This window comes from Myxocyprinus asiaticus, chromosome 46 (assembly GCF_019703515.2).
Source record: "Myxocyprinus asiaticus isolate MX2 ecotype Aquarium Trade chromosome 46, UBuf_Myxa_2, whole genome shotgun sequence".
Lineage (NCBI taxonomy): Eukaryota > Metazoa > Chordata > Actinopteri > Cypriniformes > Catostomidae > Myxocyprinus > Myxocyprinus asiaticus.
In genome coordinates this window covers 14987307-15007621 of record NC_059389.1, presented here as the reverse complement: position 1 = coordinate 15007621, position 20315 = coordinate 14987307, and the positions used below count along the sequence as shown (strand labels likewise).

At 37.0% G+C, this 20315-nt stretch overlaps 1 protein-coding gene across 2 annotated transcripts in view; it reads right to left on the bottom strand.

The window, feature by feature from the left end:
* Positions 1-6610: 6610 nt before the first annotated feature.
* LOC127436014 (EGF-like repeat and discoidin I-like domain-containing protein 3) overlaps positions 6611-20315 on the bottom strand; it is a 29055-nt gene continuing 15350 nt past the window's right edge. Inside the window, exons 4-10 of one of the 2 annotated variants that reach the window (XM_051689892.1) lie at positions 14775-14888; positions 14044-14225; positions 13286-13441; positions 12976-13120; positions 10406-10608; positions 8901-9056; positions 6611-8346 (exon numbers count right to left, since the gene is read on the bottom strand). In XM_051689892.1, the coding sequence (XP_051545852.1) occupies positions 8203-8346; positions 8901-9056; positions 10406-10608; positions 12976-13120; positions 13286-13441; positions 14044-14225; positions 14775-14888 (1100 nt within the window). In that variant the 3' untranslated portion in view covers positions 6611-8202. The remainder of the gene's footprint in view (positions 8347-8900; positions 9057-10405; positions 10609-12975; positions 13121-13285; positions 13442-14043; positions 14226-14774; positions 14889-20315) is intronic. The other variant, XM_051689893.1, reaches the window with a different exon arrangement.

Sequence of the window (20315 nt, the reverse complement as noted above, 5' to 3'; positions counted from 1 at the left end):
GTTGAGCAAGCTGCGTCAAGAAGGCCTCCGCTGGAAAAGGGGCAATTAGTTATTTTTCAATATGCACCCATGCGGGGGCTTCGTTGTGTGCCATATTGTTTTTAGACAGCTGCGAGAAGGACCAATGAAACCAGTCAATTCTGGGAAGAGAGAGCACACCTGAGCCTTTAGCCGAGTACAATTTGGTATGATTAAAAAGGGGTCTCTTCCCCTGCCAGATGAAGGGGAATCATGTATAATAAATTAATTTTGGATACAATTATCATTTTGACTAGATTAATTTGACCCAGAATAGACATTGTAAATTTACTCCAATCCTGGTACAAGTTTAATTCCCAAATAAACCATGCCTGATGAGACCCATTTTAATGGCCACCGCTTCCCTGTTATCCCATGGCAGTTATTAGATAAGGGCATTACTTCTAACTTAGTCCAATTGATTTTATAGCCCGATATCTGGTAGAAACCTTCGATTAAGGAACACATTGTGGGCACTGTCGTTTGTGGGTTACTGGAGACAAGTACACTATGTGGCCAAAATTTGTGGACACCATATGTGCTTGATGAACCTTCAATTTCAAAACCATAGGCATCAATTTCCCCCTTTGGTGCAATAACAACTTCCACTCTTCTGGGAAGGCTTTCCACTATACTGTATGTAGTGACCTGGCTGCAGGGATTTGCTCCCATTCAGACACAAGTGCATCACTGAGGTCCGGCACTGATGTTGGGCGATGGGGCCTGGCATTCAGTTGGCGTTCCAATTCACCCCAAAGGTGTTCAGTGGGGTTCAGGTCTGGGCTTTGTGCAGGCCAGTCAATTTCTTCCACATCAGACACAGTAAACCATTTCTATATGGACTTTTCTTTGTGCACAGGAGCATTTTCATGCTGGAATAGAAAAGGGCTCTCCACAAACTGTTGCCATAAAGTTGGAAGCACCGAATGCCCTAGAATGCCATTGTTTGGAGTAGAGTTATGATTTATCTTCACTGGTATTAATGGAGTAACCAAACTCTTTAATTAGAAGGGGGTGTCCACATATTGTTGACCATATAGTGTAATAAATAATCAGCATATAGAAGTACCTTATGCTCCTGCTGGCCCGCTATGATACCTTTAATATTTGGATTATATTCAAGCTTTTTCCTTTTCAATCTGAATACTTTAGATATAGGAGGACTTTGAAAGGGTAAATGTTTTAACATCCAGTGGGATATTTTTTCCTTTTCACCAGGCATTGAAGCATGGAGACAAAAAAATTGCTAGTGTTTATGAAATGTACACCAGAAATTACAACCAGAAACATGACTGTTGACCTTTGACCGAGGTCTAAAAAAAGACAACCAGTCATGGGAAAGCCAGTGATTGAAATTCCACCTCTCCCCAAAAATGAATGTCAATAGCTGAAAAAAGTATGCACAAAAGTATGCATAGCCTTGCAGATGTGAAATTTTCCTCTCACTCATGGCCACCAGGGATTCAGAAGTTTGTCTTTCTCTGTCAACACACCCCAGTTCCACAGCCAGTATTTGAACAGCAGCATCTTTTATCACTTCTTCTAAATTCTGAACTTTCCCAGGGTATTTGTAGTGAGAATTATTTTTTAAAAACATGCATGTCACACTTTTGACATAATCTGTTGAACAGTAGAATTATTATTAAATTTTTTTTAAATTATTAACCAATTTTAATGATGAAAAATGTACTATTTGATTAAAAATTACATATTTTTTAATTAATTTTTTATTGTATCCCCTTTTTCTCCCCAATTTGGAATGCCCAATTCCCACTACTTAGTAGGTTCTCGTGGTGGTGCGGTTACTTACCTCAATCAGGTGGCAGAGGACAAGTCTCAGTTGCCTCCGCTTCTGAGACGTCAGTCCACACATTTTATCATGTGGCTTACTGTGCATGACACCGCGGAGACTTATAGCATGTGGAGACTCATGCTGCTCTCCGCGATCCATGCACAACTTACCACGCGCCACATTGAGAGCGAGAACCACTAATCACGACCACGAGGAGGTTACCCCATGTGACTCTACCCTCCCTAGCAACCGGGCCAATTTGGTTACTTAGGAGACCTGGCTGGAGTCACTCAGAACGCCCTGGATTCGAACTTGCAACTCCAGGGGTGGTAGTCAGCGTCAATACTCGCTGAGCATCCCAGGCCCCCTAAAAATTACATCTTAAAGGAATGTTCCAGGTTCAATACAAGTTTAGCGAAAACCAAAAGGATTTGCAGCAAAATGTTTATCACCACAAAAAATAATAAAAAAAAATAAAATAAATAAATACACTTTGATTTGTCCCTCGTGAATTAAAAAAAAAAGCAAAAATCTCAGTTACAGTGAGGCATTTTAATAGAAGTGAATGGGGCCAATCTGTACGTTAAAATACAAACTGTTTCAAAAGTATAGCCACAAGATGTAAACATTATGTGTTAACATAATTTTAATGTGATAAAATCTCTGTTCTACATGATTTATTGTGATAAAATCGATAACAGGGTTCACATCTTGTGGCTATACTTTTGAATCAGTATTTTAACGTTAATGGAATGACCCCATTCACTTCCATTGTAAGTGTCTCACAGGAAAAAAATTTTTTTTTAATATAAATCAGGGATGAATTTAAATAATTTTTTGTGGTAATCAATATTATGCCACAAATGCTGTTGATTGAGTTTAACTTGGATTGAACAAGAGTTTCAGGCCCTATTTTGAATCCATTTTACGGAAAGTGCCAGTGATTATTGGTACTCATCACCAGTAACTGCAGTTGATTTGAGTCTCAGTCACAAGCTTTAAAACGGAAAGAACTGTGTGGCGGCCTTTGGAGGGACCAGGATGTCAGACTAACAACATCACTCAGTACTGTGACCCCTAACCATGCCACACAGAACCACCCCTTCTCAATCCCTGTTTAACGCCTTAAAAGACAGCGAGAGAAAAAGATTTACACTGCCTCTCTCAAAGATACTCAGAACCATTAGGACGCATTTGAAGATCCCGGCCAATTAGTCCGCACAGCCAAGATGAAAGCCGTAGCCTAAAGCAAAGAATGCCAAGACCTTGTGAATAGCTGTGCGCTTCACAGAGGCATAATTCTGGCAGCTATTGTCAGGCAGAGAGCATTGTAGTCAAACTGTTTTCTCAAATGAATAGGTCCAAAATGACTGGATGTAAATGCTTAAGATTCTCCAGAAGCACTTGTCAACCTTAGTTACAACAGCCTGCCTGCGAAAAACAAAACAAATTTAGTTCTCCTCAGTTCAAAAATGTTATGGGTAAAAATGTAAAGGGATAGTTACCTTAAAAATGAAAATTCTGTCATCATTTACTCACTCTCATGTCATTCCAAACCTGTATGGTTTTTGTTTTCAAGAATATCCTGGCCACTCTTTTCCATATAATGTCTTACATTTTAAATTATTGTATGGCTTCAGGAGACTTGGAGCACATGCAGCCCGATTACACGCATCACAGTAGGTCTGAGTTGAAATGTCCACTGAGTGGTGCTAAAAGTGAGTTAAAAGATCTCCCAGAAAGATGAGGTTTTTAAGGTTATCGAGTTTTAATTCAACAAAACCCTAATCCTTAAATCTAAACTTAACCGTTAGTGTCATAAAAGCAAATGTGAGATAAAAACATAATTGCTGAAGCAACTGCATCATTTTATGGTGCTTCTATGAAACTCTGCATCAACTTGCGTGATTTTCAGGACTTGTACCGCGGTTGTCTGCATCGCAAGTGCAACGCTCTATCTACTGATCTACCGTGTGACTTGATCATGCTAGAATAAGCTTGTAAATGTAGCTGGTTCGCTAGACAAGTCTTGCGCTATAGTAAAAGTGTTTAGATGTCATAAGACATCATTTTGTGTGGATCAGAGCGAAAAGTACGCATTTATCAACTGATAATCTTCTGTTTTACTAGAGATTTGTGTAAAAGTAAATAAAAGTCATTGTTGTAGCACCTCTAGTGTTCATTTCACCAGGAAACTGCCACACTATGTACAACGAGCCATGTAAAAATCATTTTGCAAAATTTTATTTCTAGTAAGGGGATTTAATGAGACCAGGTCAATGACCACTTTTAAAATACCTTTTTGGTGCTTTTTTTTTTTTTGTGATTTTAAAGTTTGACAGCCGCAGTCCTCTAACTTCCATATGAGGGGCTAGGATATTCTTCCAGCTGTTTTGATGGTCAAATGAACTGGCAGCATATATCATTCATTATAAAAATTTTTTTTTTTTTTTTTTGTATAAAAAAGGTGTTTCTTTTAGATTGTGAGCCCTATAACTCCCCTAATACAATTTCAGTGAAATGTAAATGCTTCCAAGTCACTCTCTTGTTCTTCTAAATGACTATATGCATTTGAATGAAAGGAATTCAGTCACAGAGCTTTGTGGGTTTTTGAGTTATTTATTTTTCAATGTCTGTCAAACATACTTTAAATGAAACTCTAGATACTAGTTCTATGCCCATATATGCTGATCATTCATATATTCTGATTATTTTGATATTGAGGGTAAACTAGCAAAATCTTGTCCTGATTTACAACCCCTCATAAACTTGTCAAGCAATGAGGGGAATGAGGTGAGATTTCCTTTGTAGAGATGTTATTAGAAAGTAAGGAATGCTTACTCCTGACGAAATATTTGCCACAAACCTCATCCAAAATAGCCTTGTTTTTCCAGAAAAGAATCCTTCCTGGCTTTGCCCATCGGGTGCTGCTGTTTTCCTGCTATTCTTTAGACTACCACTTGATTCTCTTCTGTCTTCCTGCTTTGTGCCTCTGTGCAGGCCGTCTGTAAGTCTGCAGCCAGTCAATCAACACAGAAGAGATACAGTAATGTGTAATAATAATGGCCTATTTGGTGAAGCTAAATGAAGTCTTTATCTGCTCATACAGTGGCCCAAAAGTAAATGGACTCTTAAAGGAATATTCTGGATTCAATACAAGTTAAAGTCATTTGACAGCATTTGTGGCATAATATTGATTACCACAAACATTTATTTGACTTGCCCCTCCTTTTCTTTAAAAAAAAAAAAACAAATCTGGGTAATAGTGTTGCACTTACAATGGAAGTGAATGGGGGCCAATCCATAAATGTTAAAATTCTCTCTATTTTAAAAGTATAGCCACAAGAAATAAACAATATGCATATTAACATGATTTCAGTGTGATAAAATCACTTACTAACCTTTTCTGTGTAAAGTTATAGCCAATTTTATATCTTTATTGCCATGACAAATTTCAACAAACCCTAAAATGACTGTAAAAATTACGATTTAAAGACCTTTACAGCTCAAATAATAAATCAGTTTTAACAGAAGAATGAATGCAAGGTCTTTTATAAATTTCAAACCCTCCAAAAACTGTTCCCATTCACTTCCATTTTAGGTGCCACACTCTAACTTTTTTTTTTTAAGAAAAGGAGGGATGAGTCAAAATAATTTTTTGTGGTAATCAACATTATGCCACAAATGCTGTCAATTGAGCTTAACTTGTATTAACCCTGGAATATTCCTTCAAGCCACACTGTAAAATGTTCAAATGTCTTTGCATTATATAACAAAATATCAAACCAAATGCATTTATTTGAAAGAAATATAGTATTAATACATTTTTCATGCAAAACAATTCACAAAAATAATTTTGTTCAGTTTCAAATGACAAAGCATTAGATAGATATTGTTCAAAAGTGAGAAAGAACGTATTCGGACACTTTCTGGTTGACAAGCTTTACGGAACATGTCCTTGGTTAATGTGATGGACTACACCTGCTAGGGCACATGTGTGAACTTGAGAGGAACTGACTTCATACATTTACTAAAAATCACACTGAGCCCAGTTAAAAGTAATTGCAAAAATGGCAGGAAAAGGTGAAGTTATTTCAGTCATGCCAACTCATGGAAATTGTTTAGAATGTTTTCATTGATAAAAATAAATAGTTAGTAGGTTTGGTCTTGGCGGACTAGATCTGCTACACTGTTTCTGCTGCTGAAGAGCAAATACATGGACTTGCTACTGCTAGGACATACTCAGACATACAAGTGAAGCATGGAGCATATGCTGCTGCTGCAACAGAAGTGAGGATCCCCGTAGCAGATCTACACAGGTGGTGCTGGGGAGGAGGCGGGTTAGTGAGGAGAACTCTCATAGCACGCGCAGAGACTGGATAAGGAAGCTAACCGAGGTTGGATGAATTTTAGGTGTTGACGTAATAGGTATGTTTAAATGATTGGCTATGGCGACTGAGCGGAGAGTACCATCAGCTGGTGATTTAGAGTTTCATGACTGAACTTAATTACATTACACGTCTTAGAAAAAGTAGCATTTTTTGTTTGCAGATGACACTTAGCCTAAGGTTTTGGCATCTAATGCAATAAAATTAATACATTAAGGGTGACTTTTGGGTCCACTGTATATACACTGTATATTCATCCAAGTATGGATATTGAAAAGGGTTGACTTTTCCAATTTAATAGGGAAAAAAATCCAAAAGTTCAGATTTGATTAGTTCTCTCAGCTTGTTTCCAATTCTAACTTACTAAAGAGGATTCATATAAAGAAACAGCATGCTTCAAAGGCCACAAGTATCTATTTGTATTCTTTATTTCTTTCTACAGTTCAGAACATGAAGAAAATGTTTCAAGAGGAAGGAAATGCATCTAGTCTAAACAATGTGAACACAAGAAGAGTGCTACCGTATAAGGCATTAAAAATACAAAAAAAAGTAAAGAAAAAAAAAGTTTAAGAATCATTGAAAGAACACACTTAATAGAAATAACAAAGATGCTGAGTGTTTACCGCACTAAATACAGCTCTTTAAGAAAATCAAATGCTAACACTGGTAAAGAGTCCAAAATAAAAAATAAAATGCATGCAGCCTAAATACAGAACCATGCTGGATTATGCCAATATTCTTCAGTGTTTGTTACCTTGAATAAACCTCTTAAAATTCATCTCAGAAAATATCCCAGGGAAATACTGCCCATATATTTTCCCCAAAACCTCCATTAATATTAATTAATATTAATACTCATATCATATTGCACAAGCCCAAAATGTTAAATTTATTCAAGTGGATGGGTTCTTTTCAAAGCATTATGTAGATTGGACAGTCATATCAGATAATCAGTGCCACCGTATAAATTATTCGAAAATTAGATTTGCACCCAACCCCCTCCTGGCATCTTATTATACAAGAGCTTTAATACTGCACACGTGTGGCCAGTGATAGGTTATATCTAAGCATACACTGCTTAATGTGTGGCCCCACTTTAAAAAGAAGAGAATTTACACATTTGCTAGAACTTCATAATAATAAAAAAAAAAAAAAAAAAAAAAGACCACTTTGGCTTTTGAGAGTACAATGTTTTTGTTTGTTTTTTTGTACCAAAAATTTTGGTTTATTTTAGAATTTAGAAAAATTCAGTAGCACACTGATTCAAATGCACCCGAGATCCATGGCAGCTCTGGCCGAGGCATCGAATTTAAACAATACTAATCAAATGATAAAAGGATTGACTTTATAGGGTTGTTAAAAAAAGTTGAATGCATTAGTCTAGTTATAAGACGTCTAAAACACAGAATTTAAGTGACTTACAGTAAATATAAGTATTTTCATAATGTACAAATTAGTATACTAGAGCACAACAAAACCACAATATTTTGTCCTGATTTGGTAATTTGCTCATTTAAACTACTTCATCAGCTAAGATATAAAACAATTTGACAGCATTTACACCCTTTCGACTAATGCCGATTACTGTGAAAATAAATAAATTGACATATTTGGTCTTTACAGTTTCAGTCTTTCCAAATCTATAGTTTTTCTTTTCTTCAATGTGACTTTTCACTTCAGTACAATACAGCAATTGCCTAATATGGGCACATCTAGGGCAAATAAACATCAAATGTTGATTTTAGCATTTACTTTATCATCAAATGGCACTGCAGTACAGTACAAAGTATGTAATGCTAAACAATTCAGACTGTGGGTTTGGGCTTAGTTTCTCGCTGGCCGTTGTCAGATCAGTCCCCCAGCTGTGCAGGGTCGTGTGGTGTTGGTGCCCTCTGTTGCTAAGAGTGATGCAGTGCAGGTGTGGTTCAAGGGAGAAGGAATGGAAGGAAATTATAAAAGAGGAGAAAGAGAGAGAGAGAGAGAGAGAGAGAGATGGGAGGAATTTTACTCATCACAGCCCAGGAGCTCCATTCGCAGGGTAATGCGTTCATGCCACACCCACGGCAAGATGCGGACAAATCGTGCGTAGAAGGGGGGCTCAAACACGTTCTTTTTGTGCACGTTGTTGTCACTGTTGCCAGGGAAAATCTGCAGGTTAAGCGGAAAATACAAAGATGGGGTGAGACAAGGACATGACAGATGGCTGGAAAAAAGCACAATGTATAAGGACACTGTAGTCAGTTAAAGATATATGGAGCTACATTAGTGTCAGAATTTGTCGTGGTTTGTTAGTGATCTGGTAACTTCTCCAGTTCTCTTTTCCCATCAAAAATCACTCTTGGCGGTCACTGAAAAATGGTTCCAAACTGGATGCCATTTAAATTTCATTCTGTTTTTCATTCTGTTTGTACTTAAAGTTCTGTTAAAGTGATGTGTGATTTTGCAGATCGTAAAAGTGTACAAATTTTAGGCACATAAACATCACAACCACTAAACACCAGTTGACAACCATGGAACACAAAACAACAACAACAAAAATGTTTAATTTATGTCAACACAATGCAGCGTTTGCAGAAATAATTCTTTGGATTGCTTTTTGTATGTGTATTGTGAAAAGCAGAATACAAATAATTTTTTTACTTAAAATGATTTAATATGTACCATAATAAGACCAGGAATATGTATCACATTTAGAAACAAACCTTATCCGTTTTTGTCTTGTCATCTTTAAGTATGGTCCAATACTTGCCATCATCACTGTGAGCCACTTTAAATGCTGACACAAACTGCACATTACCAAAGTCTTTGGCTCCTTGTGTGATGATCCCAGTGATGCGCTTTGGTCTGAGTAAGTCCACCTGATCAATAAAACAAAGAAAGATAAAAACAAGATGTTTAAGAGAAAGACAGATAGAAGTGATTTTTGTGTGCCAGCATTTCATACTGGTGTAGTTACACAGTTAAATTACGTCAGTAGAAGATTGCCTGGAAACTTTGCTCACTTTGAAACCCTTGCCATAGATGTCTTAACACCGCAAGCAGTCTTAAATCCAAATTTGCCATTCACGGGATCGTTAACCCAAAAATGAAACTTCTCTCATCATTTAATCACTTTCATGCCATCCCAGATGTGTGATTTTCTTTCTTCAGCTGAACACAAACGAAGATTTTTAGAAGAATATTTCAGTTCTGTAAGTCCATACAATGGTGACCTTTCAAGCTCTAAAAAAATCACAAAGGCAGCATAAAAGTAATACGTACAACTCCAGTGGTTTAATATATGTCCTCAGAAGTGAAGCAATCACTCTGGGTGATAAACAGATCAATGTTTAAGTCCTTTTTTTTTACTATAAATCTCCACTTTCACTTTCAGAAAAAGGATTAAACATTGATCTGTTTATCACCCACACCTATCATCTCGCTTCTGAAGACATAGATAAAACCACTGGAGTTGTATGGATTACTTTTATGCTGCCTTTATGTGATTTTTTTAAAGCTTGAAAGGTCTGGTCACCATTCATTTTCACTGTATAGAAATACAAAGCGGAGATATTCTTCTAAACATCTTTGTTTGAGTTCTGCAGAAGAAAGTCATATACCTCTGGGATGGCATGAGGGAGTAAATGAGAGAATTTAATTTTTTGGTTAAACTATCCCTTTAAGAGTTTAGAGATGCTATGAAAGATTCTTAATTGGCTATTGGCCTCCTTATAAAGGTGGGAGAGGTTTGTTTTTATAAATGATGGCCTCTCAAGACAAAGAAAGCATACTTGGTGATAGAAAATTGAGGAGTTTAATCTTAAAAATGTCTTTCAATGAGCAAATGTGCCAAGAAACCAATGCAACGACCATACATTAATTTCCTATGCAAACATCTGAATGATGTCAGAGTCTAAGCAAAAGTAAGATGCTGAAGCTGAATTTGGATACTATCCATGTAATATAGCCCCACTAAGTTAAATTAATTAGTGGTAGACACAAATGCCTTTAAACAAAGTTTGGGTAAATTAATTAGGTTCAGTTAGGCTCTTTTTACACCTGGCATTCAGATGGAACAACATGAGGGTGAGTATTTGATGAAAAAAATGTTCGATACCAGGAGTAAATAGGCTCTCAGATCAATTCAGATGAATCTAGACATAATATTTTTGTTTTAAACTGGACTTTTACAGTCTTCTCTTCCCGTTCCCTAAGTTGTTCATATCACCTGCAGCCACTCGGAGCGGTTATTGGTGGCCGCGGTCCAGGCGTTGGTTTTGCCCTGCTTGTCCAGACGGGCGTAATGCGGGTGCCAGGTGAAAGTCTCGATGCCCCAGGTGCGAAAAGAGCTGGAAGCCGTCAGTTGCCTGTCATCGATCAGCCGTGACTTGATACCCAGCGGCTCAGAGCAACCTGTCGTGTTCAAATACACTGTGAAGTGAGACAACGGGACGAGAGGAGGGGCGGGACAAGAAGTGGCAGAGAGATGGATGGGAAGCATGTCAGCACAAGCAGCACAAACCACATCAGTGAGTTTCACACAGGTAAGCAGCGAGATGCAGTGTGTGATGGGGTGTGTGTGAAGCACATGCAGGCTAGAGCTACCAACGTTTGAAGCGTGCATGCTGCAGTGCCGCACAGCCTGAGACAGACAGATTGGAGAGTGAAGTATGCAATGTTGTGAATTAAACATTGACATGAAAGCTGCATTTAAAACATAACTTTACACTTTTTAACTTTAGAAGAGCATTCTAAGGGGGCATTCACACCGAACACATTTTTGTGTCCGTCTGTGCTCTTTTTCCATAGTTTTCTATGAAAACATGCACTAGACATACGTATTTGACCTCTGTGCCATGTATCACTGTTTTTTTTTCAGTGTCTTGCACAGAGCGGCACATTTTTAAAATGCCATGTTAAAGGAATAATCTGGGTTCAATACAAGTTAAACCTTAATTCAAAGCATTTGTGGCATAATGTTGATTACCACAAAAATCAATTTCGACTAGTCCCTCATCTTTAAAAAAAAAAAAAAAAAAAGCAAAAATCGAGGTTACAGTGAGGCACTTATAATGGAAGTAAATGTGGCCAGTTTTTGGAGGCTTATAAAAGCACTTACATTAATTATTCTGTTTAAAGTCATGTATTATTTGAGCTGTAAATTTCTTTAAATCGTCATATTTAAGGTCGTTTTAGTGTTTGTTGACATTACATTGTCATGGTATGAAGTTGTAAAATTGGCTATAATTTTACACAGAAGACGCAAGCGATTTAATCACACTAAAATCATGTTAACATGCATATTGTTTATGTCTTGTGGCTATACTTTTAAAACAGTGAGTATTTTAACGTTTACGGATTGGCCTCATTCAGTTCCACTGCAAGTGCCTCACCGTAACCATGATTTTTGCTTTTTTTAAGAAAAGGAGGGTCAAGTCAAAATTACGTTTTGTGGTAATCAATATTATGCCACAAATTCTGTCAACTGAGCTTAACTTGTATTGAACCCAGAATATTCCTTTAAGTTAAAAATAACAAACTTTTAAAAACGTGTCTCAAGACACCTGCGGTCTGTTCTATTCATTGCTCTGCATCAAGCTTTTCTCAACGTAACTGTGTGTTTGGTCTGAATGGCCCCTTATTGCTGAGCCCTGACAGGAACTTTAATTCTGCTCTTTGCTGTCAGTTATGATTAAAGTAAATGCATCAAGAGAAAAGCAGCTCAATCGTTCTTCAAAGTCTAGCAAAGAACAAAATGTGCCAAGTACATACCATACAAATTAACCAGTGTGATTCATCATGACTATATGCAGCTCAAAATTCTGTCACATGTGCTAAATAAGTCAAATGTCTGATAGGTTTATACTCAAAAGAACATTTGCTGGCTAGAATTCCAGCTTGGAGAGATTTATTTTACCTTTAACTTTGTACCCTCAGCCAAAGAGGCTGTGGTTCTTGAGAGTAAATTGTGATGCTGTTTCTTGCCATTTCCTTAAAGGGATAGTTCACCCAAAAATGAATATTCTCTCATCATTTGCTCACCCTCATGCCATCCCAGATGTGTATGACATTTGTTCTTCTGCTGAACACAAACAGAGATTTATTGAAAAATATCTCAGCTCTGAAGGCCCATACAATGCAAGTGAATGGTAGCCAGAACTTTGAAGGTCCAAAAAACACAAAGGCAGCATAAAAGTAATCCAAAAGATTCCAGTGGTTTAATCCATGTCTTCAGAAGAAATCTGATGTGTGGGTGAGAAACAGATCAATATTTAAATCCTTTTTTATTATAAATTATCCTCCCTGACCTGTAGGTGGTGATATGCACGAAGAATGCAAATTACCAAAAACAAAAGAAGAGTGTGAAAGTGGAGATATAAATAATTATATTATAATAAATAAGGACTTAAATATTTATCTGTTTCTCACCAACACCTATCGTGTCTCTTCTGAAGATATGGATTTAACCACTGCAGTCATATGGATTACTTTTATGTTTCCTTTATGTGATATTTGGACCTTCAAAATTCTGGTCACCTTTCACTTGTATTGTATGGACCTACAGAGCTGAAGTATTCTTCTAAACATCTTCATTTGTGTTCAGCAGAAGAAAGTCCTACACATCTGGGATGGCATGAGGGTGAGAAAACGATGAGAGAATTTTCATTTTTGGGTGAACTATCCATTTAAAACTACTGCACTTTGTACTTTGCCTCTCCAAATCTATGCCTGACTCTCACAAAATTATGACACTATAACCATGAACAGTGACAGAAGAATATTTTGTTGGGTCTTTACCATTGAGTTCACAGCCCACCAGCTCCATTCTCAGCGTACAAGCTTTACGACAAACAATAGGAATGATTCGAACGTACTGAGCTATGATTGGAGGGTCGAACAAATTGGTTTTTGTCCCATCGTTGTCCATGTTGCCAACAAAGACCTGAAGAACAAAAATGTTGCCTTTATTATGAAGCTAATCAAACCATGTATACCAATTAATAAAAAACTAATACAAAACTAATGAATTTAAAAGACAAAAAACAAACCAAACAGGCACTTTCATTTAACCTGCTATTAAAATGTGTTGCCAACAGTAAGTTCTTACCATATCTTTGTTCTGGCCCTCTGGTCTGTACATGGTGTAGGTTCGCCCATCTAAGCTGGATGCCACCTTGAAAGTTTTGATGAACTCCGCCGTGCCCATGCGACTGGCGCCCTGGGTGATGATGCCAGTGAAACGCATCTTCCTTTGCATGTTGATCTACACACATGAACATGAAAATGAACACAAGCACATACACACAAACAAGTGAATAGCTAATTAAAATACATTTCTTGTTTTAAAATAGTGCGTCTGAGATGAATTTCTGTCATATAAACTACTTTATCTTTAATGGTTAACATCTCCTTTTGTGTTCCATGGAAGTACTACTATGATAGCAATTTTCATTTTGGTTTTGAACTGTCCATGAAGAACTGAAAAATATTTCAATTTTAAAATACTTTGCCCTAAAATCCCAGTTTTTTTTATGCAGATACTATAATAAACTATCATTAAGCCACTCATAGGTTGATTTTCCCCAAAAAGTGTTAACACTTTGACACTTGTGGCACGTTCAATGCATTGATCGGTTAATTTGTGGTGGAACTATCTGTTTGCCTGACCAATAACAGAGTGAGTGTTTGGGAAAACCGTTTGAAAACAATGAAGATATTCTGATGCTAGTAGAAATTACACACTTTTTAGTAAACTGAGTAGTAAAGTAGTAAACTGAACTCTTAACGCACCATACTTCTTGTCTTATTATATAAAAAAAAAAAGGCTGTTTTTTTTCTTCAGGTTTTTGAAAGAGACAGACTCACCTCGATCCAGGGGTTCTTGTCATGTGTCGCAGACGTCCAGGCATTAACAAGTCCCTTGTGATTCAGTCGGGCCAGCTCGGGCCCCCATCGCTGCAGCCCCAGAATGCCGTAGTACACAGAAGAGGCAGAGATCTGAGACTCGGCGATACCTCCTCCTTCCATTCCCAGAAGAGAGATGCAGCCTGGGGGCCAGAGCCAGACATTAACACATATTCACCAGCTCAAGAGACAAATAGGCTGACTGTGCGACAGACAGATGAATAAACAGTGTGATGACCACATTCACAGGGGAGGGACACAGACAGTGCTGAATGAAGTCACCTAGAGCAATTTAAAGGTGAAGTGTGTATTTTTCCTAATATGCAAAGACATCTATAAGTAAGCTATTGGTAGGTTGATTTGAGTAAACACTGTGGCTCTGTGAAACTTTCAAATTCAAAACATTGCTCGGTTAGTTTAACTACCCAACCAGCTTAATCAATGGCGTTAGTTTGGGCAGGACTATCTTTTTTCCAACCAATGGAAGATGGCAAGAGTATTCATGAAATCTTAAAAAAAAAAAAAAAAAAAAACATTTTATTCCATTTGGTGACGCTAAAGGGACAGAAACTACATACATCACCATTTTTTAGGCCAATTGCTTCAAATATTTGGAGAAAAAGAGGTGGAAAAACAGTTACAACTTGTTTACAGTAACTGAATTTGTGAGTGACCTGCAGCATTCTACTTACGCAGTTGGCAATGCTTTCCGACGTAGGGTGAGGGGCATTTACAGGTGAAATCTCCATCAAGATCTCGACAGATGCCTCCATTCTGACAGGGTTGGCCGGCACAGTCGTTCACATCTGCAGAGAACAGGTCATAATGTTTCTGTAAAGCTCATCCACAGGTGTCAAAAGCATAAAAACTGACACATTAAAGCCTATTTCAACTCAATATTTACTTCTCAGTAGTTCTCTTTGTGACCTCTATGTGACACTCACCAGCATCATGCACAGGCACGTTTATAAACCATGTAAAAAAAAAAAAAAAAAAAAAGCATAATTATAACAAATATTACCTCCAATTTAACTCCAACCAAATCATTTTATTGTCCATGCTAACATCTCAGAATGTTATGACTTTTATAAACGCATTCTTATAAGTTGAAAACAGTTTGCAATTCTGATTTGTTTTTCAAATAGAGTATTTAATTTTTATTATAAATTTTGCTTTGCAATTTGCAACACAGCATCAACTCAGTATTCAATTTGAGCTATATGTGTGTCACGTGTCAAATTCCAACTAAATGTTTAGGTTTTAAGTGCTGTATCAAGAGCTAATCACTTTTTTCTTGTATTTTTAAGATTTTGCATGTGTGGTATTTGTTAACAAGCACTGTATATACACTCTTGGGAAATTTGTGTAATGTTCTAAGAAATTCGTGCTCATTCAACTTAAGCCAGCACCACACTAGCAGACACAAAACAACTCTATTTTGGCCCAAGGTGTCACACTTGCCAACTGTTTTGCTGAGATTTCGCTCTTTTCAGTTGGAGGAATGACACACTTGCCGATTAAGAATGGTGGAGTGGTGACAAACATACAGACTCATCACAACTATCTTTCGCTCTCTGATTTCAGATCACATGGATCTCACCGTAATAACAACAGGAGTACCATATGAGCATTTCTACAAATGTAAAAGTGATTTAGGATGTGATTCATGGAATAACTTTATCTTGTGAAAGTGTGTGATTGTGTATTTATCCCATCAAGGCTGGCCATAGAACATGTATGTCCATATGCAGCTTTCAGTGAGTGAAGAAATTACATTCAATAAAAACAGACTTTTGTGCATCTGCTTTCTGATTTCAATAGTAATTTTAGTGTGGAAAAACGCTTGGTGACAGAATCACTATGGATTACAATCAGTGTTTGTGATATGCGACAGAGTGTGTTCGTTGATGAAAACACAAGCTTGACATCTTGTTAGTTCTTTAGTAAAAGAAGCTCATTAGTCACTTGAAGAGAACACAAGAGCCCGCCTCGGTGACGGAACGATTTTTTCTGTCATGTTGGATCATTTTTTCCCACTGATGCAACCATTAAATCAGCATGGAGTCCCGACGGTCAAGTGATTAGTGACCTCCTGCTGGCAGACGCTAATGCGCACTTCGTCTCTCACCAACAGGCTGGTGATTATTTAAATTAAGCTCAGACCTGAAAATCACTGGAAAAATCGGCTAGTTTAGACGAGTGTGCTAGGTTAGTAAAATGTGTCATTCAGTTCACAAGGTGTCTAGGTATAGAATTGGGGGCAAGGAAGTCTTGCCATACGATTCTGAAGTTAAGCTGTTTTGCGACGTCTGTTGTGGCTACCTGGTATTGAGAAATCACATATATGACACAGTATAATCCCAGTTGGAACGGTCACATGGCTGGGTCTTTACAGTCGTTCATTAAGAGGATAGAGGAGCCAGAAGCAACAGCTGACAACAGACCTGCTGAAGTTCCTAATCCACTTAACACCAAGAGGGCCATGTCAGACCACAAACATGCTGAAAACACAGACCTGTCTTACTTATTAAAAGGTCAATGTGATGACTCAGAGCTTGGCTGTATAGTAGTATTTGTGTGACTGAAAGCGAGCAGAACTAAAATTGTAAACAAATTCCACTGCACTATATGCAGTACATAGTTAAAGAGATTTGAAGAAAAAAAACAACAACAACTATTAAAACAGGAATGGATTTTGTCTTAAAAATTGCACCAGTTAGGCTACAGAAACGATACTATGCAATAGAACATTCCAATAAAACTGAAGGATATCAGACGGATTATCTGTTGTGTACAGATGGAGTGTGATTGTGTGTGACCAGTCACAGCGGTCCAGTGCCAACGCAATACTTACACATGCTGAAACACTTCCAAACCTCCAGAGGTCAGGGAATGTTAAGAGTGGTCACAGTCAGCATGTTTTGGAGTGGCATGGCTGATTCTTATGACCTACATTGTGATATAACTGAAACTTAGCTGCATTTGTAATCTATCTAGTTAATAATTAATAAAATATAAATAAATGTGTGTGTTTAAGTGTAAGTAAATGCCAATTACATTATTATCAATTCTACAATGTGTTTAGCAGCAAATAAGCTAATGAGCAATTTTTTTTGTTTTTTTTGTTTTTAGAAGTTTTTAAAGATTTTTTTTGTCTACAACAAATAAGGTATATTATTATTATTATTAGCTCACTGGAAATTAATGTCCCTTAATATTTAGCCAGTTCAGGTGGAAAGGCAATAGAGGGGTTTAATGCTGTTTATGACTAAAGGCTGGGTTAAACACTGGACCAAATGCTAGCAATAGGATTTGAGCGAGGCCTCATAATTCAGGTTCCATCCACATACCCAGCTATTTAGATTCAGAATAAACCTTAAATGTGACCTGTTATTCTTAATGCTATTGTGAGGCAGTGCATCACTGCAGCCCACTCTCAGAGAAGCAATTCAACAAAGTTGTATATTGTATTACTCTGTGAACATCGATAGCTTGCTACAAAATGTGAAATGCAATCTTATACCACTCGCAACATCCTCCTGATCGATAAACGGAAAGATCAGCAGGTCTCCACATCCACATGTGACAGTGAAAGTGGGGCATCCAGGAGAAATAGAAAGAAGCACATTGAAAAGGAACAGAGGAGAGCTTTTGTAACTTGCCTGAGTATTCTTCCTTGGTAATGTTGTCTTGTAATTACCCGTCTTACACTTACACACAAACACATCGAAACAGCCACCCTACAGTAGATTTCCCATAGAAAGCAGAACCCATCTGATTTTCAAGAAGGTATCCAACAGGGCTGTGCCTGAGGTATGGCCATATGCGTTTACAGAGAGTAACTCATAAAGAATCATATTTAATTATTTTAATTTATATGCACCAATATAATGATAGTAAAAACAGCAATATTTACCTACATATTTTTACAAAAACACTTTCTATGAAAAATGCCAAACTGAGACTTTAGAAAATTTTTGATTGATGGCACAAATGAATTGTTGAATCATATGTTCGTTGAACTTCAACAATGTTTTTTTTATTGAAGTTTAAATCAGAAACTCTATTAATACACTCTCATATTCGTCAGCAGTGTAGGATGTAATATGATTACAAAGTAATTAATTAAATTACTTCTGTAGTCAAAAAGTAGGGTAATGCATTACATTGTAAATTATTGTAATCAAGATTACAGTTACTGACATTCAAAAGGTACTTACTTTTAAGTACATCACTTGGGAAACACATTTCTAAAATATTATTTATGTAGAAACCATTTAAAACGTTCATATGTAGGCCTACCTCTGTGTTTCTGTGACAGCTGATGGGACAACAACAGTGAACGAGGAAATATTGAGATTATTTTGAAATCATTGAGCGGAAAAACAAAACCTTTTCTGTGAAAATTGTTTTAGGAATTAATTTGAAAGCAAAGTCATTTGTAATGTGATTACTATTTCCATTAAGTAATCGTTAAAGTAACCATATTACAATTTTTAGAGAATTAGTCATTTGTAGTGGATTACTATTTTGGAGTAATTTACCCAACACCGTTTACCAGTTGCAAGACCTAACGTAAAATTGTGCACCGTTACAGTAGCAAAATCAGCTTGTAAAAGGGAAGAGAAAACATTGTTGACATCAGAGGTTGTGCATCCAATCAAACTCAGCAGTATTTTGGCACAAACTCATTTGTCACTGGTAATATGGCTAATGCTAATATGATATTTGGCCCAGTGTTTGTTCCATGTTTTAGAATGGAAAATCACATTTCTGCTGTTGTTTATGCATTTACAAAATTATCTGTGTCATTCATAATTTTGAATATTGTAGGACCTATGCAGTTCATGGTGATTGTAATAAATTTCAATGCTTGATTTTAAAGACTTTTGCACAATAAACCATTCTGGTGCCATGTTGGGTCACCAAGATAGAAGAACCACTGCTCTAAACAGCCATTAAGATCCCATGAGCATAACGCCGAGAGAAATTAATGAGGAAAAAAGGATAATAAAGACACTAATTAAGAAAAAGCTAGCAATTAGAAAAGAAAGGTGAACGAGGGCAAACTGTGACAGAAATTATGTGAAAAAAAAAAAAAAAAAAGGTAATTTACACTAAGGTGGCAGAAGGGCACCTCCAATTTTCCTACCAAGCTTCAGATGCAGAAGCTGAGATTTCCATGAATGCTCGACTAACTCTGACTTTCTCACAAACACACTTCTAACAAAAAGAGACTTCGCAATTAAAACCTACAGCAGGTTTCTGCCCATTTCGATCAGCGCAGTTAATGTGACAAGTACTCTACTGCGTAAAAGCTTTTGACACAGATTTCACAGCCTCTTGCAGAGCTTTCAGACCAATTTCATGCTGTCAGAGAAACATTTTTGCCAGCTGAGTGCCAAGAATGTGTGTGGACATTTACTTTGCCTCCTCCACTTGCATTTTACCCTAGCAACAGGGCCAGTGTGTGACAGCGTGGGTGTGCTACGCTAAAGTCATATTTTAATTTGTGCTGTTACTATGTTTGGCACTAAACTATGCAGTGTGTGTGTGTGCACTCGTTGTAGTCAATCTTAGCATGATTTGGATGTCTCCCTGTGGAATTAAGAAGCTTCCAAACAGTCAATTTCAGGACATCACTGTTCTAATCAAGCCACATTCCAACTTAACGCCCACACGCTTAACTAAACCCAGTCAAAACATATCAAAAATGTATATCAAGCGTAAAAAACTGAAACTGAAGCCATAATGTCCACCATAATCTGAGAAAGTGAGGGAGTCTATGTGGTTAGTTAAATGATCTGTAATGTCTTAAATGTATAGTGCAGAAAAGCAATATTCTTTGGTAGGATTTCCGGGCTTATCTTTTACGCTTCACGCTGATAACTATACACACACACAGCAAGTTTCAAGTTTACTTTGTCAAATCTGCGAAATTCAGCAGGACACAAATGTATTTTTTACAATTATGAATAAAATACTGTGGCAAATGAAAATGGCATGATAACAATTAGGCAAGTCTTCAAAGTCAACAAAAAAAATCAAAATACCCAATTTACATTCTTAAAAAGGTACACTTCAGAACTCTGGGCTCTCTAACAACATCTGTGGTTGAAACATAAAATTGCATGTTATTTGCAGAGGAATATTTTATTTATTTATTTTTTTACGTCAGGCACCCATGATCTCCAGTGTTGGGTGTAATCTGATTATAAAGTTATTAGTTACTG